The sequence below is a fragment of the Leucoraja erinacea genome, chromosome 1 (assembly GCF_028641065.1).
Source record: "Leucoraja erinacea ecotype New England chromosome 1, Leri_hhj_1, whole genome shotgun sequence".
NCBI classification, from domain to species: Eukaryota; Metazoa; Chordata; class Chondrichthyes; order Rajiformes; family Rajidae; genus Leucoraja; species Leucoraja erinaceus.
Window position 1 is genome coordinate 74,724,988 of NC_073377.1, and position 19,104 is coordinate 74,744,091.

At 44.8% G+C, this 19,104-nt stretch overlaps 1 protein-coding gene across 3 annotated transcripts in view; it reads right to left on the reverse strand.

Annotated features, from left to right (window-relative positions):
* Window positions 1-11,806, reverse strand: part of pgm2 (phosphoglucomutase 2) — a 66,196-nt gene extending 54,390 nt beyond the window's left edge. The window contains exons 1-3 of one of the 3 annotated variants that reach the window (XM_055637725.1): window positions 11,725-11,802; window positions 11,568-11,676; window positions 4,829-4,996 (exon numbers count right to left, since the gene is read on the reverse strand). In XM_055637725.1, the coding sequence (XP_055493700.1) occupies window positions 4,829-4,996; window positions 11,568-11,624 (225 nt within the window). In that variant the 5' untranslated portion in view covers window positions 11,625-11,676; window positions 11,725-11,802. Of the gene's footprint in view, window positions 1-4,828; window positions 4,997-11,515 lie in introns of all 3 variants that reach the window. The other 2 variants (XM_055637717.1, XM_055637733.1) reach the window with 2 other exon arrangements.
* Between the last annotated feature and the right edge of the window lie 7,298 nt (window positions 11,807-19,104).

Sequence of the window (19,104 nt, forward strand, 5' to 3'; positions counted from 1 at the left end):
AGTCACTGGATGGATTTAAGAGAGAGTGAGATAGAGCTCTAGGGGCTAGTGGAGTCAAGCGATATGGGAGAAGGCAGGTACAGGTTATTGATAAGGGACGATCAGCCATGATCACAATGAATGGCTGTGCTGGCTCGAAGGGCCGAATGGCCCCCTCCTGCACCTATTTTCTATGTTTCTATGTCTATGTTTCTATGAATTCCAGCATCAATGAATGCTTTGCACAGATTACCCGAAAACTCAGATTTGCGATTGGAGCCAGCAGTAGAAACATAGAAATTAGGTGCAGGAGTAGGCCATTCGGCCCTTCGAGCCTGCACCACCATTCAATATGATCATGGCTGATCATCCAACTCAGTATCCTGTACCTGCCTTCTCTCCATACCCCCTGATCCCCTTAGCCACAAGGGCCACATCTAACTCCCTCTTAAATATAGCCAATGGACTGGCCTCAACTACCCTCTTTGGCAGAGAGTTCCAGAGATTCACCACTCTCTGTGTGAAAAAAGTTCTTCTCATCTCGGTTTTAAAGGATTTCCCCCTTATCCTTAAGCTGTGACCCCTTGTCCTGGACTTCCCTAACATCGGGAACAATCTTCCTGCATCTAGCCGGTCCAACCCCTTAAGAATTTTGTAAGTTTCTATAAGATCCCCTCTCAATCTCCTAAATTCTAGAGAGTATAAGCCAAGTCTATCCAGTCTTTCTTCATAAGACAGTCCTGACATCCCAGGAATCAGTCTGGTGAACCGTCTCTGCATTCCCTCTATGGCAATAATGTCCTTCCTCAGATTTGGAGACCAAAACTGTACGCAATACTCCAGGTGTGGTCTCACCAAGACCCTGTACAACTGCAGTAGAACCTCCCTGCTCCTATACTCAAATCCTTTTGCAATGAAAGCTAACATACCATTCGCTTTCTTTACTGCCTGCTGCACCTGCATGCCTACCTTCAATGACTGGTGTACCATGACAACCCAGGTCTCGCTGCATCTCCCCCTTTCCCAATCGGCCACCATTTAGATAATAGTCTGCTTTCCTGTTTTTGCCACCAAAATGGATAACCTCACATTTATCCACATTATACTGCATCTGCCAAACATTTGCTCACTCACCCAGCCTATCCAAGTCACCTTGCAGTCTCCTAGCATCCTCCTCACAGCTAACACTGCCCCCCAGCTTAGTGTCATCCGCAAACTTGGAGATATTGCCTTCAATTCCCTCATCCAAATCATTAATATATATTGTAAATAGCTGGGGTCCCAGCACTGAGCCTTGCGGTACCCCACTAGTCACTGCCTGCCATTGTGAAAAGGACCCGTTTACTCCTACTCTTTGCTTCCTGTTTGCCACCCAGTTCTCTATCCACATCAATACTGAACCCCCAATGCCTTGTGCTTTAAGTTTGTATACTAATCTCGTATGTGGGACCTTGTCGAAAGCCTTCTGGAAGTCCAGATACACCACATCCACTGGTTCTCCCCTATCCACGCTACTAGTTACATCCTCGAAAAATTCTATAAGATTCGTCAGACATGATTTACCTTTCGTAAATCCATGCTGACTTTGTCCAATGATTTCACCACTTTCCAAATGTGCTGCTATCCCATGTTTAATAACTGACTCTAGCAGTTTCCCTACTACCGATGTTAGACTAACTGGTCTGTAATTCCCCATTTTCCCTCCCTTCTTAAAAAGTGGGGTTACGTTTGCTACCCGCCAATCTTCAGGAACTACTCCAGAATCTAAAGAGTTTTGAAAGATTATTACTAATGCATCCACTATTTCTGGAGCTACTTCCTTAAGTACTCTGGGATGCAGCCTATCTGGCCCTGGGGATTTATCGGCCTTTAATCCATTCAATTTACCCCAACACCACTTCCTGGCTAACCTGGATTTCACTCAATTCCTCCAACTCCTTTGGCCCGCGTCCCCTGCTATTTCCGGCAAATTATTTATGTCTTCCTTAGTGAAGACGGAACCAAAGTAGTTATTCAATTGGTCCGCCATATCCTTGTTCCCCATGATCAACTCATCTGTTTCTGACTGCAAGGGACCTACATTTGTTTTAACTAATCTCTTTCTTTCCACATATCTATAAAAACCTTTGCAGTCAGTTTTTTATGTTCCCTGCCAGTTTTCTTTCATAATCTATTTTCCCTTTCCTAATTAAGCCCTTTGTCCTCCTCTGCTGGTCTTTGAATTTCTCCCAGTCCTCCGGTATGCTGACTAATTTGTACGCATCATCCTTCGCTTTGATACTATCCCTGATTTCCCTTGTTATCCACGGATGTACTACCTTCCCTGATTTATTCTTTTGCCAAACTGGTATGAACAATTTTTGTAGTTCATCCATGCAGTCTTTAAATGTCTTCCATTGCATATCCACCGTCAACCCTTTTAGAATTAATTGCCAGTCAATCTTGGCCAATTCACGTCTCATACCCTCAAAGTTACCTTTCTTTAAGTTCAGAACCATTGTTTCTGAATTAACAATGTCACTCTCCATCCTAATGAAGAAGTCAACCATATTATGGTCACTCTTGCCCAAGGGGGCACGTACAACAAGATTGCTAACTAACCCTTCCTCATTACTCAATACCCAGTCTAAAATAGCCTGCTCTCTCGTTGGTTCCTCTACATGTTGATTTAGATAACTATCCCGCATACATTCCAAGAAATCCTCTTCCTCAGCACCCCTGCCAATTTGATTCACCCAATCTATATGTAGATTGAAGTCACCCATTATAACTGTTTTGCCTTTGTCGCACGCATTTCTAATTTCCTGTTTGATACCATCTCCAACTTCACTACTGCTGTTAGGTGGCCTGTACACAACACCCACCAGCGTTTTCTGCCCCTTAGTGTTTCGCAGCTCTACCCATACCGATTCCACATCCTCCAAACTAATGTCCTTCCTTTCCATTGCATTAATCCCCTCTCTAATCAGTAACACTACCCCACCTCCTTTTCCTTTCTCTCTATCCCTCCTGAATATTGCATATCCCTGGATGTTCAGCTCCCAGCCTTGGTCACCCTGGAGCCATGTCTCCGTGATCCCAACTATATCATAGTCATTAATAGCTATCTGCACATTCAACTCATCCACCTTATTACGAATGCTCCTTGCATTGAGACACAAAGCCTTCAGGCTTGTTTTTATAACACTCTTACCCCTTATACAATTATGTTGAAAAGTGGCCCTTTTTGATTTTTGCCCGGGTTTTGTCTGCCTGCCACTTTTACTTTTCACCTTGCTACCTATTGCTTCTACCCTCATTTTACACCCCTCGGTCTCTACGCTCACACATTTAAGAAACCCTTTCCCTTTAACTCCATCCTCCACTATCCCATTCAACACCCCACCCCCCTTATTCAGTTTAAAGCCACCCGTGTAGCAGTGGCAAACCTGCCTGCCAGAATACTGGTCCCACACCTGTTAAGATGCAATCTGTCCCTTTTGTACAGTTCCCCCTTACCCCAAAACAGATCCCAGTGATCTAAGAATATAAATCCCTGCCCCGTGCACCAGTTCCTCAGCCACACGTTCAGGCCCTGTATCTCCCTGTTCCTGCTCTCTCCAGCACGGGGAACTGGAAGCAAACTGGAGATAACAACCCTGGAGGTCCTGCTTTTCAACATTTTTCCGAGCTCTCTAAAGTCACGCTGCAGAATATTCATCCCCTTTTTTCCGACATCGTTTGTGCCGACATGCACTACCACTTCCGGATATTTCTTCTCATGATTCATTGCTTTCTCACATGCTTTGCAAAACTGCACACTGTTGTCTGTGGAGAATATATCACTCCCGTACACTCTCTCCAAATTGTTCAGATTTTTACAAGGCGTTGACGACTTTAGGCATTTTGACGCTTGCAGGGGTAGATTCTACAGGAGCGGGGATGCAGACGTCTATAGGCAGGCCAAGTATAAGCTGAGAAGAGGAATCAGACCTGCCAAGGAAAGCTACTCTGAGAAGTTGAGCAAGTTCTCAGCAAATGACTATTCTTCAGTGTGGAAGGGCTTACAAGAAATCACAAGCTACAAGAGGAAAATCCCCCGCTCCTTGGGCAATCGTCAGCTGACCAATGACCTGAACGAGTTCTACTGCAGGTTCTATTAACCCTGGTACCCCACACCCCCACCCCCAACCAACACTTCACACCTACTCACAGCTTGACTCCAGTTTGAAAAGACTAGATCCTTCACTTCATACCAACTTAATGCATGACTCCAGTGTGCAAAAACTGGACCCTTTCCCACGCATCCCTCTCCAATCACCACAACACCCAATTACAGCCGGGTTTCACCCTAGTGCTGTAAATCTTCTTGTAAGTTACGTTAAAATGGCAAAAAAATCTGATTTAGGCACTCAATCGGGAAAAAGGCATTATCTTCCTGAAATCATCAAAAAAGGCATGAAAAGGCACATGGCATTCATGGCAAAATCCTGGCCCTAGTGATCAATAATCAGCTTTGTTAATCCTGCTGATGATGTCAGACTGAAGCAGCCAACATTTCTGAGAATAATGCCAAATAATATTTTGCATTCAACTGAGCTGACAGAAGAGACCTCTGGTTTACATCAGGTGACGGATTAGGTTTAAAACACTGTAACAACTCATTAATATCAGTGCAATTTGTCATCTCGCCACAAATCCGGCTTTCACAGAAAGTCAAATCTGATTGATTCATTGCTTCACATTATAGGAAATACAAATATCCCAGACAATGCACTTCCAAACTGACTAAATGCTTCTAAAACTTAAAAGTCACCTCCAAACTATATAGAGCATATTATAGGTCAATACCATATGGGAAACAACTTACCTGAGTTGTCTGAATGACGGTCAGGTCATTCATGCATGAAAATCCTGGTCCCATGGCAGACCGTATTCCTGCTGTTCCAAACAGCATCCTGGACCCAAAATATGTTTCAAGCTGATCAAAGTTCCCCTGACAGTTCTGCTTTCTGACTTCTGCCAATGTTTTAGGATTCTAGAAAAGCATTAAAAAGGTTCAAAATGTGTTAGGTAATAGTATCAAGCAATGCTTTAACTAGTAACAGAACAATATCAGTGATTCTTCTGTAAATGTTCGATAAACAAAATACCAATTATCAATTCAAGAGTCAACATTCCATACAAGGTAGAAACAAAGAACTACAGAGGCTGGTTAACACATAAAAGAACACAAAATGCTGGAGTAACTCAGCGGGTCTGGCAGCATCCCTGGAAAACATGGATGGGTGACGTTTCGGGTCAAGACCTTTTTCAGACAGTCTGAAAAAGGGCCTCGCCCCAAACCATCACTTATCGATGTTCTCCAGGGATGCCTACTTGACCTGCTGAGTTACCCCAGGTTTGATACACCGTTTAGAAAGTATTAATTTATATGTTAAGAAAACAATTTACTACAAAAGTAGACACAAAATGCTGGAGTAACTCAGCGGGACAGGCAGCATCTCTGGAGAAAAGGAATGGGTGACGTTTCTGGTAGAGACCCTTCTTCAGACCCGAAACATCGCCCATTCCTTCTTTCCAGAGATACTGCCTGTCCCGCTAACTAAAGGCCCTGTCCCACTTTCCCGAGTTACTCGCGAACTCTCCCGAGTTTTCCCCTTGATTCGAACTCGGGTAATGTCAGGTAATGTCGGTAGCTAGCCCGTAGGAATCCGTAGATGTTTCGTAGCGGCTCGTAATGCCAGCCGGGGCATCAGGTAAGTCGGGATGTTTTTTCAACATGTTGGAAAATGTCCATGAGTTAAATAAATAGCCCCGAGTACCTACGAACGGCTATTACTGTAATTCTCCGAGTCAAGGGGAAAACTCGGGAGACGGGAGGCTGCTAAGATGAAAGGCCATGGCATCAAAGGGCAGATACTAGCATGGGTATCAGGTTAGCTGGATAGCAGAAGGCAAAGTGGCAATAAATGGGGCTTTTTCTGGTAGGCTGCCAGTGACTAGCGGAGTTCCGCAGGGCTCGGTGCTGGGTCACTGCTCTTCACGTTGTACATCAATGATTTGGATGAGGGAATTAAAGGCTTTGTGACTAAATTTGCGAATGATATGAAAATAGGTGAGGGATAGTAAGTGTAGAGAAAGCAGGGACTCTGCAGAACATTAGATTAGATTAGATTCAATTTATTTGTCATTTGGACCCCTTGAGGTCCAAACGAAATGCCGTTTCTGCAGCCATACATTACAAATAAATAGACCCAAGACACAACATAATTTACATAAACATCCATCACATCGCTGTGATGGAAGCCAAAAAACGTATCTCTCCACTGCACCCCCCCCCCCCCCCGATGTCAGAGTCAAAGTCAAAGCCCCCGGCTGGCGATGGCGATTGTCTCGCGGCCATTAAAGCCACGCCGGGTGGTGCAAGGTCGCACACCGGGTTCTTGATGTTAGAGCCCCCGGCGTGCGCTCGCACAGTCCCGCGGCCATTCCGAGCTGCACGGGTGGTGATGTCAGGCCCCGCTCCAGGAGCTCTTCAACCCCGCAACTCGGGCAGGAGAAGTCGCCGTTGCGGGAGCCCTGAAAAGCGGTCTCCCTCCAGGGACCCGCGGGCTCCCGGTGCCGCCGTCCGCCAGACCCGCAGTTGCAGCCTCCGAATCTCCGGAGGTCGGGCCGCAGCAGCGCTCCACCACCGCTCCGGACTCGGCTAGCTCCGCGACGGTGAGGTGAGTCGTCGGCACCAGAGCCCCTGGTCGTCTCCTGTTGGAGGCCGCTCCTCGTTGCAGCCCCAACGAACACGGAGACCCGACAAAGAAAAGGTCGGGTCTCCCATGCAGAGAGAGATTTAAAAGTTATTCCCTCCCTCCCACCCCCCACCCCCACACACACACACCCCAACAAAAAATAACAAAAACTACATAGAAACATAGACAAAAAATAATAAAAACGCAGACGGGCTACAGAAGCCGCTGCTGACGAGAGTCGCGCCGCCTACCGTCTTGGACAGGTTGGAGAGTGGGCAGAGAAGTGGCAGCTGGAATATAATGTCACAAAGTGTGGGGTCATGATTTTTGCTAGTAAGAATAAAGGCGTAGATTATTTTCTAAATGGGGACAGACACCAGAAATCTGAGGTGCAAAGAAACTTGGGAGTGCTGGTGCAGGATTCCCAAAAAGTTAATCTGCAAGTCGAATCAGTAACAAAGAAAGCAAGCGCAATGCTAGCATTTAATTTGAAAGGGCTTGTATACAAAAACAGGGATGTCATGCTGAGGCTCTACAAGGCGATGGTCAGACCGTATTTAGGATATTGTGAGCAATTTTGGGCACCATATCTGTGGAGAGATATGCTGTCTCTGGAGAGGGTCCAGAGTAGGTTTACAACAATGATCCCAAGAGTGAGTAGATTAAACCATGATGAGTGTTTGACGGCACTGGGCCTGTACTCGCTGGAGTTTAGAACAATGAGGTGGACCTCATTGAAATGTACAGAATAGTGAAAGGTTTGGATAGTGGATGAGGAGAGGATGTTTCCACTAGTGGGAGAGTCTAGGACTAGAGGTCATAGTCTCAGAATTAAAGGACATTCTTTACAGAAGGAGATGAGGAGAAATTTCTTTAGTCAGAGGGTGGTGAATCAGTGGAATTCTTTGCCACAGAAGGCTGTGGAGGCCAAGTCAGTGGATATATTTAAGGCAGAGATAGATATATTCTTGATTAGTACAGGTCAGAGGTTATGGGGAGAAGGCAGGAAAATGAAGTTAGGAGGGAATGATAGATCAGCCATGATTGAATGGCGGAGTAGACTTGATTGGCCGAATGGCCTAATTCTGCTCCTATCACATGATCTACAAGGCAAGATGAGTAAGTTTGCTGATGATACAAAAGTGGGTGGTTTTGGAGATAGTGAAGATGGTTCTGAAAAATTGCAGCAGGATCTTGATCGATTGGCTGGGTGGGCTGAGTAATGGTTGATGGAATTTAATAAAGAGAAATGCGAGGTGTTACATTTTGGGAAATTTAACACGGGCAGGACATACACAGTGAATGGTAGGGTTCTGGGGAGTGTTGTAGAGCAGAGGGATCTAGAAGTGCATGTGCATGGCTCCTTGAAGGTCGAGTTGCAGGTACATAAGGTGGTCAATAAGGCTTTTGGTACATTGGCCTTCATCAGTCAGAGTATTGAGTATAGAAGTTGGGAGGTCATGTTGCAATTGTTACAAGACTTTGGTGAGAACATATTTAGAGTATTGTGTTCAGTTCTGGGCTCTTTATTATAGGAAATATGTTGTCAAACTGGAAAGGGTACAGAGAAGATTTATGAGGTCTTATCTTGTAGATGTGTATAAAGTCATGAGAGGAATAGATCAGGTAGGTGTACAGTGTCTCTTGCCCTAGTAGGTGAATCGAGGACCAGAGGATATAGGTTTAAGGTGAAGGGGAAAAGATTTAATTGGAATCTGAGGGGTGACTTTTTCCACACAAAGTGTGGTGGGTGTATGGAATACGCTGCCAGATGAGGTAGTTGATGCTGGGACTATCTCAACATTTGAGAAACAGTTGGACAGGTACATGGATAGGACTGGTTTGCAGGAATATGGACTATGTTCCTATTTATGTTATGGAAGTGGAAATAAACTATTTTAGTGATATTTGTTTGGAAGCTCATTCCAGGTCAATTATATATAAGGTTATGAATAATCTGATTCATAAATGGACAGATGGGACTAGTGTTGCTGGGACATGTTGTAGGTATGTTGCAAAACCTACCTGAATCGTCGTTGAGCATCTGCCCCAACCCGTGTGTGTGATTTTGGCGCCGTTTAGAGGGGGCGGGTTTAAAACGCGATTTTTACTAGGCTGTTGCAATCGAAAATGTTCAGCCTAGTAAATCATTAACAAAAAATCGCTGAAAGACCCCGTCGCAAAAGGTATTATTAGTTTTTATGGCCTTATATAATAGTTATAGTAGTTTGAAAATCACTCTCTAAACCCGCGACCTCTCGCAGCCCCAGGGTTTTATAAAGCAAACAATTAAAGGTATGTACCTTATTTTTACATTAAAAGGGGCTTCTTAAGAACCCTGTATATAAAGTTTTCTATAGCGAGTAGTTCATTTTGGGCTCTTTATATCCCGCAGTATTTTTCTGGGCATTTGAGGGCACAAATCCGGCGCAATGTGAACGTTCTAAACCTGCGCGTTCACAGGAACCCACTAGAAAGCCGATTTAAAATGGACTTTAATTTACTGCAATTGAACACTAAATTCCTTCCATTTGGCCTATAAATTAATGTAAATGAGATTTAAAAATCATGTTTTATGGTGAATTATTTATGAATATTATTTGGACACTTGGGCTATTTAAAAATGTTAATCATTTATTAAGAAATGGATAGATGTTTAGATCTAGTAATTTAAGTTTGAAATTAGCTACAATTGGGTAACTAACTAATTATATGCTTTAATTTCAGGTCATCCAAGTTAGATTATTTTATGTTTGTTTCAGAATGGTTCAATCTACGATAACTGAAAATTTCATTCAGTTCTCTTAATTTTTAAGAAGGTTATGGCCTTTTGACAGCACACGATCACAGCTTTTTTGTTATGTCCATAGAAAATCAATAGGGAACAAGATGCTAATTTCCGAGTATGAAAATGGCCATAACTTTTTAAATACTTGAGATATGAAAGTGAATTAGGTGTCAAATTAAACTTATTTTTATGCTTTATCTGATGGGATAAATTAGACTTGATTTTTTAAATCTCAAAATTTTGTAACATTGCTACATGTTGGTCCGTAGGCGGTGCGACTCTCGTCAGCACCGGCCTCTACAGCCCGTCTGCGTTTTTATTATTTTTTGTCTATGTTTTTATGTCGTTTTTGTTATTTTTTGTTGGGGTGTGTGTGGGAGGGAGGGGGTAACTTTTAAATCTCTCCCTGCACGGGAGACACGACCTTTTCTTTGTTGGGTCTCCGTTGTCGTTGGGGCTGCAACGAGGAGCTGCCTCCAACAGGAGAAGACCAGGGGCTCTGGTGCCGACGACTCACTCACCTCACCGTCGCGGAGCGGGTGGAGCGGTGGTGGAGCACTGCTGCAGCCCGACCTCCGGAGATTCGGAGGCTGCAACTGTGGGTCTGGCGGACGGCAGCACCGGGAGCCCGCAGGTCCCTGGAGGGAGACCGCTTTTCAGGGATCCCGCAACGGCGACTTCTCCCGCCCGAGTTGCGGGGTCGAAGAGCTCCTGGAGCGGGGCCTTACATCACCGCCCCACGCGGCTTGGACTGGCCGCGGGACTCTGCAAGCGCACGCCGGGGGCTCCAACATCAAGAACCCGGTGTGCGACCTTGCACCACCCGGCGTGGCTTTAATGGCCGCGGGACAATTGCCATCGCCAGCCGGGGGCTTTGACTTTGACTCTGACATCGGGGGGGGGGGGGAAAGGGGGCAGGGGAGAGGTAAGTTTTTTGGCCTTCCATCACCGCGGTGTGATGGATGTTTATGTAAATTATGTTGTGTCTTGGGTCTATTTGTTTGTAATGTATAGCTGCAGAAACGGCATTTCGTTTGGACCTCAAGGTGTCCAAATGACAAATAAATTGAATCTTGAATCTTGGTCAGTGAGGGCAAATTTGGCCGAATGGCCTGTTTCCACACTATATGACTATGACTCTAACCCCAACAGCATGCATGAGAGTAGCATGCAACCTATTAATTAATCAGAATTCCCTAAATTCTATCCACGTTTCTTTATAAACAAATGCAAGCATAGTTCCTTTAATTCACTAACACTAATTTAATTTAGTGATAGAAATGATGAGCAGTATTCACAGTAAAGGGTACTATGGAATAAATAGTGACCAACCCTTTTCCTGCTTTCATTCATCCCAATTAATAAAATGTCTTTGATTGTAAGATTCTAACCAGTGTAATCTCTGATCTTAGATACAGTGCATATACAATACATAAGCAGAAAATACTGGTAACATTCACAGCACCTACCCTAACAATTAACACTTTCTAGGAATAAAGGCATAGAATAGATCATCAGCAGAACTATCATAAAACTGCTTCCTTCCTCAATAAACTCCATTTAATATTGGAAATGTATCAAATCTTTTTGAAGTCAAGCACTTCCAAATTGCCATGGTTACAAACCACATTGACCATCGTTCCCTTCTGTTTACCTTCAAACTCATGCCTTCAATGCAGGAGTAAGCCGTTGACCGTTTAATTGAAAATTAGTGGGAAAACATGGAAGTGAATTCAGATTAATAAGTGGACGCTTGCCAGAGATGAGAAAAGTTCCCACCATTTGTCCACATATTTGTTTTGGAGTGAAGGGACTTCAAAGATTTGCATCTACTACCGACATAAAAGAGGGGAAATAAACCATATCTCGGAAATAGAGATTAATTGCTAGGAAGAATAGATGGCAGTTGGACAAGTGCGAGGTGGAAGGCAACAGTTTGCGATAGGAAATACATCCAAAGAAACGAAGGTGTTCCCAGAATGTTTCTGAACGGTGACGGTGCAGGAAGACTCGTTCACTTCACCTTGCCTCGCCCGGAGCCCGCACACCGTCCACAGCAGACCCGGCCTCCTCACCTTGTCCCACTCCAACCATTGCACGATCGCCCGGTCAAGATCATCATTGGTGGTCATGCCGCTGCTGATCCCCGGCCGCTGCTCCGCTGCTGATCCCCGGACACTCTCAGCTGCTGATCCCCGGACACTCTCCGCTGCAGATCCCCGGACACTCTCCGCTGCTGATCCCCTGCCACTCCTCTCCGCTACCGTTCTCCGGCCACTCCTCTCCTCTGCTGCTCTCCGGCCTCTCTCAGCTGCTGCTCTCCGGCCTCTCTCAGCTGCTGATCCCGTGATCTCTCAACTGCTGCTCCCGGCCACTCCTCTCCTCTCTGCTCGCCGTCACGACACTGCACGGCTGCACCCGCACTACCCACCGGCCAATCAGAACCCAGCCTCCTCGCCCGTTGACCAATCAGCGCCCAACGCATCGTCCGCCGACCAATCAGCACTTTCTCTCCAGCAGATATCAACCAACGTCATGCTGACCAATCACTGGCTGATTGTCCCGCTCTAACCAATCAACGCCCGGAACCACTGTATCAATCGAGAGAGACAAAAAGATACAACTCAGCGGGACGGGCAGCATCAGAGAAAAAGGGTTTCGGCCCGAAACGTTGCCTATTTCCTTCGCTCCATAGATGCTGCTGCACCCGCTGAGTTTCTCCAGCTTTTTTGTGTAACCCAGCATCAGAGATCCTATCAAGATCTTTGGATCCTATAGCAGAGCTCTGCTATAGGATCTTTGGGCAGCATCTCTGGAGAGAAGGGTTGGATGGCGTTTCGGGTCCAGACCCTTCTTCAGACTGAGCGTCAGGGGAAAGGGAAACGAGTGATATAGAACAAATGAATGAAAGATATGCAAAAAGGAAACAGGCCATTGTTACCCGTGGCATGTGAAAACGAATTACAGGCAATGCGACTCACTTGGATGGGGGGGGATTGCGAGGGAGGGGCTGAAAGGTTTACATGAAGTTAGAGAAATCAATATTCTTACCACTGGGGTGTAAGCTGTCCAAGCAAAATATGAGATGCTGTTCCTTCAATTTGTGGTTAGTGTCACTATGACAATGGGGGAGACCGAGGACAGAAAGTGTGTGGGAATGGGAAGAAGAATTAAAGTGTTTAACAACTGGGAGATCAGGTAGGTTCAGGCAGACTGAACGAAGGTGTTCAGCGAAACAATCACCCAGTCCACGTTTGGTCTCGCCATTCTTGAATAACGGATACAGTAGATGAGGTTGGAGGAGGTGCAAGTTAATGTCTGCCTAACCTGAAAGGACTGTCAAGGTCCATGGCCAAAGTCGATGGAGGAAGTATAGGGACAGGTGTTACATCTTCTGCGGTTGCAGGGGAAGGTACCTGGGAAGGGGGTGGTTTGGATGGGAAAGGACAGGTGAACCAGGTAGTTGCAGAGGGGACGTTACGATCTCTGAGGAAGGCAGAAAGAGATGGAGATTGGAAAATATGGCTGGTGGTGGGATCTCTGGAGGTGGTGGAAATTTTGGAGGATTATGTGTTGTATGCAACCGCTGATGGGGTGTAAGGTAAGGACTAGGGGGACTCTGTCCCTGTTGCGACTAGGGGGAGGGGGGGAGCTGTGGGTTACTGAGAAGACACGAGTGAGGGCCTCATTTATGATGGGAGAGGGGAACCCCCATTCTCTAAAGAATGAGGACATCTCGGACGTCCTGGTGTAGAACATCTCATCTTAGGCGCAGCTGCGGCATAGTCGGAGGAATTGGGAGTAGGAGATAGAATATTTGCGGGAAGCAGGGAGGGAAGAAGTGTAGTCACGATAGTGTGGGAGTCAGTGGGTTTGTAATAGACGCCAGTCAATAGTCTATTTCCTGTGATGGAGACTGTGAGATCAAGAAAGTTCAAGTTCAAGTGAGTTTATTGCATTGTGTCCCTGATAGGACAATAACATTCTTGCTTTGCTTCAGCACACAGAACATAGTAGGCATTTACTACAAAACAGATCAATGTGTCCATATACTGTAATATAAATATATACATACATGAATAAATAAAATGATAAAATGCAAATAACAGATAATTGGTTATTAATAATCAAAGTTTTGTCCGAGCCAGGTTGAATAGCCTGATGGCTGTGGGGAAGTAGCTATTCCTGAACCTGGTTGTTGCAGTCTTCAGGCTCCTGTACCTTCTACCTGAAGGTAGCAGGGAGATGAGTGTGTGGTCAGGATGGTGTGGGTCATTGATGATACTGCCAGCCTTTTTGAGGCAGCAAATGCGATAAATCCCCTTGATGGAAGGAAGATCAGAGCCGATGATGGACTGGGCAGTGTTTACTACTTTTTGTAGTCTTTTCCTGTCCAGGGCGCTCATGTTGCCGAACCAAGCCACGATGCAACCGGTCAGGTCTCTACTGTGCACCTGTAGAAGTTAGAGAGAGTCCTCCTTGAATATTTGATACCTTCTCTAAAATACTTAAAATTAAACTGGAACCAGATATAAAACTGATAACATTAGGTATGTCAGAGGCCTGTTCTAAGCTAACGATATTTCAAAGACGTTTCCTTGATTATGGCCTAATAACTGCGAAAAAAGTCATACTCAAATTTTGGAAAAAGACAACCGTTCCTACAGTGAAGATGTGGATTACTAACATGTCTGAGACACTACATTTAGAAAACATTAGGTTTGTTTTGGCTGAAAAAGAAGATCAATTCTCAAAACATGGTCCTTTCACTGAATTTCTGCAACAACAGAATGGTTGAACACAAATTTAAAACTGATGCTAGGGATGAGTGTGGGCGAGGGAGGGGGGGGGGGGGGTATATCACCATCTTTTATCTTATTTCTTTTCTTTCCTCTTGCACTTCTTTGGTAGTTCAGGGGTCTTTTCTTTCCTTTCTTTTATTTAACTTGTTCTTCATTTTCTCCTCTCTCTTTTTTGATTCAGGTTTTAATGTTAAAAATGAAGCTGTACAAAAATTGTATAACTGTCATGTCGATTGCCTTATTCTTGTACAATTGCTTCTAATAAAATTAATTCAAAACAAAAAAAAAAAGAAAGGGGAGGGAGGTATCGGAGATGGTCCAAGTAAATTTGAGTGCAGGATGGAAATTAGTGGAGAAGTTGAAGAAGTCCATGAGTTTTGCATGGGTGCAAGAGGTAGCACCGATGCAGTGAGTGTAGGTGTTCAGCGAAACAATTGCCCAGTCTATGTTTGGTGTCACCATGTATAAGAGTCCACACCTTGAACAACGGATACGGAAGGAGGTGCAGGAACTTCTGTAGAACCAGAAAGGACTGTTAGGATCACTGGACAGCATTGAGCAATGAAGTATAGGGATAGGTGTTGCATCTCCTGCGGTAGCAGGGGAAAATACCTGGGGATGATGTAGTTTGTGTGGGAAGGGATGAGTTAACCAGGGAGTTGCGGAGGGAACTCTGTGGAAGGTGGAAAGGGGTGGAGATGGTAATGTGTGACTCATGGTAGGATCTCATTGGAGGTGGCAAAAATGTTGGAGAATTATGTGTTGTATGCAACGGCTGATGAGGCGCAGATGCGGCTTGGACGGAGGAATTGGGAGTACGGGATATAGTCTTTGCAGTTAGCAGGATGGGAAGAAGTGTAGTCTCGATAGTTGTGGGAATCAGTGGGTTGTGTGTCAGCTTCTCCTTGTATGATTATGACACCAGGTCGATCCTAACAACTCTCTCAACCTTTCTCTTCCCACCTAACTTGTCCAATGCCCTTTGCTTCCTTCAATCAAATACTGGGAAAATCAAAGCCAGTATCATTAGTCATAAACATGTTTCCCTAGCCACTGATTCCATCTTCTCCCCAACAACAGTTGGAGACTGAATTGGATTATTCATAACTTTATACATAATTGACCTGGAATGAGCTTCCAACCAAATATAACTAAGATAGTTTATTTCCATTTCCATAACATAAATTGATTACTCTGCTCCTTCATTGCATCTATGGGCCAATAATTTATTTATGCATCTGTTATGTAGACTTTAGAGATACAGCGCAAATACAGGCTCTTCAGCCCACCGAGTCCACGCCGACCAGCGATCACACCATAGATTAGCACTATATAATCCTACACATTAGAGGCAATTTACAATCTTACTCAAGCCAATCAACCCACAAACCCGTATGTCTTTGGTGTGCGAGGAAACCGGAGCAACCCACACGGTCACAAGTAACATAGAAACATAGAAACATAGAAATTAGGTGCAGGAGTAGGCCATTCGGCCCTTCGAGCCTGCACCGCCATTTAATATGATCATGGCTGATCATCCAACTCAGTATCCCGTACCTGCCTTCTCTCCATACCCTCTGATCCCCTTGGCCACAAGGGCCACATCTAACTCCCTCTTAAATATAGCCAATGAACTGGCCTCAACTACCCTCTGTGGCAGAGAGTTCCAGAGATTCACCACTCTCTGTGTGAAAAAAGTTCTCATCTCGGTTTTAAAGGATTTCCCCCTTATCCTTAAGCTGTGACCCCTTGTCCTGGACTTCCCCAACATCGGGAACAATCTACCTACATCTAGTCTGTCCAACCCCTTAAGAATTTTGTAAGTTTCTATAAGATCCCCTCTCAATCTCCTAAATTCTAGAGAGTATAAACCAAGTCTATCCAGTCTTTCTTCATAAGACAGTCCTGACATCCCAGGAATCAGTCTGGTGAACCTTCTCTCCACTCCCTCTATGGCAATAATGTCCTTCCTCAGATTTGGAGACCAAAACTGCACGCAATACTCCAGGTGTGGTCTCACCAAGACCCTATACAACTGCAGTAGAACCTCCCTGCTCCTATACTCAAATCCTCTTGCTATGAAAGCCAACATGCCATTCGCTTTCTTTACTGCCTGCTGCACCTGCATGCCTACCTTCAATGACTGGTGTACCATGACACCCAGGTCACGCTGCATCTCCCCCTTTCCCAATCGGCCACCGTTTAGATAATAATCTGCTTTCCCGTTTTTGCCACCAAAATGGATAACCTCACATTTATCCACATTAAACTGCATCTGCCAAACATTTGCCCACTCACCCAGCCTATCCAAGTCACCTTGCAGTCTCCTAGCATCCTCCTCACACCTAACACTGCCCCCCAGCTTAGTGTCATCCGCAAACTTGGAGATATTGCCTTCAATTCCCTCATCCAGATCATTAATATATATTGTAAATAGCTGGGGTCCCAGTACTGAGCCTTGCGGTACCCCACTAGTCACTGCCTGCCATTGTGAAAAGGACCCGTTTACTCCTACTCTTTGCTTCCTGTTTGCCAGCCAGTTCTCTATCCACATCAATACTGAACCCCCAATGCCATGTGCTTTAAGTTTGTATACTAATCTCTTATGTGGGACCTTGTCGAAAGCCTTCTGGAAGTCCAGATACACCACATCCACTGGTTCTCCCCTATCCACGCTACTAGTTACATCCTCGAAAAATTCTATAAGATTCGTCAGACATGATTTACCTTTCGTAAATCCATGCTGACTTTGTCCAATGATTTCACCACTTTCTAAATTTGCTGCTATCCCATCTTTAATAACTGACTCTAGCAGTTTCCCCACTACCGATGTTAGGCTAACTGGTCTGTAATTCCCCGTTTTCTCTCTCCCTCCCTTCTTAAAAAGTGGGGTTACGTTTGCTACCCGCCAATCCTCTGGAACTACTCCAGAATCTAAAGAGTTTTGAAAGATTATTACTAATGCATCCACTATTTCTGGAGCTACTTCCTTAAGTACTCTGGGATGCAGCCTATCTGGCCCTGGGGATTTATCGGCCTTTAATCCATTCAATTTACCCAACACCACTTCCCGACTAACCTGGATTTCACTCAATTCCTCCACCTCCTTTGACCCGCGGGCCCCTGCTATTTCCGGCAGATCATTTATGTCTTCCTTAGTGAAGACGGAACCAAAGTAGTTATTCAATTGGTCCGCCTTATCCTGGTTCCCCATGATCAACTCACCTGTTTCTGACTGCAAGGGAGCTACATTTGTTTTAACTAATCTCTTTCTTTTCACATATCTATAAAAATTTTGCAGTCAGTTTTTATGTTCACTGCCAGTTTTCTTTCATAATCCATTTTTCCTTTTCTAATTAAGCCCTTCGTCCTCCTCTGCTGGTCTCTGAATTTCTCCCAGTCCTCCGGTATGCTGCTTTTTCTGGCTAGTTTGTACGCATCATCCTTTGCTTTGATACTATCCCTGATTTCCCTTGTTATCCATGGATGCATTACCTTCCCTGATTTATTCTTTTGCCAAACTGGGATGAACAATTTTTGTAGTTCATCCATGCAGTCTTTAAATGCCTTCCATTGCATATCCACCGTCAACCCTTTTAGAATTAATTGCCAGTCAATCTTGGCCAATTCACGTCTCATACCCTCAAAGTTACCTTTCTTTAAGTTCAAAACCATTGTTTCTGAATTAACAATGTCACTCTCCATCCTAATGAAGAACTCAATCATATTATGGTCACTCTTGCCCAAGGGGCCACGCACAACAAGACTACTAACTAACCCTTCCTCATTACTCAATACCCAGTCTAAAATAGCCAGCTCTCTCGTTGGTTCCTCTACATGTTGGTTTAGATAACTATCCCGCATACATTCCAAGAAATCCTCTTCCTCAGCACCCCTGCCAGTTTGATTCACCCAATCTATATGTAGATTGAAGTCACCCATTATAACTGCTTTGCCTTTGTCGCAAGCATTTCTAATTTCCTGTTTGATGCCATCCCCAACTTCACTACTACTGTTAGGTGGCCTGTACACAACACCCACCAGCGTTTTCTGCCCCTTATTGTTTCACAGCTCTACCCATACCGATTCCACATCCCCCAAACTAATGTCCTTCCTTTCCATTGCGTTAATCTCCTCTCTAACCAGCAACACTACCCCACCTCCTTTTCCTTTCTCTCTATCCCTCCTGAATATTAAATATCCCGGCATGTTCAGCTCCCAGCCTTGGTCACCCTGGAGCCATGTCTCCGTGATCCCAACTATATCATAATCATTAATGGCTATCTGCACGTACGCAAGAAGAACATACAAACTCTGTACAGACAAGCACCCCTGGTCAGGATCGAACGCGGATTTCTGGTGCTGTAGGGAAGCATATCTGCCATTGCACCACCGTGCTTTAGGACTGTTTGCTTTCTTTAATGGTGGGAAGTGCAGAGGTGAAAGGATATATGCTATTTCTTCTGCTGTTAATATTAAATTGGCCTCTTCCTATTATTCAGGTGCATGTTGCAATACCTCATTACACTCTTTGCCTGCCTCCCATGACAATGCTTCCTTTCAAAGGTTCACTGGTTATGTCCCCACTTCCTGCCATTCACTGCCACCCAAGCAGGCTTGCATAGGCTTTCAGTTGAGCAATGGCTTGATTAAAAAAATATTATCCTCATTTTCAAATGACCTTGATTGGCCCTCCATAAATATAGAAACATAGAAAAAAGGTGCCTGGGTAGGCCATTCGGCCATTCAAACCAGCACTGCCATTCAATATCATCATCATCAATGTTGAAAACACGGTGCATTACAATGG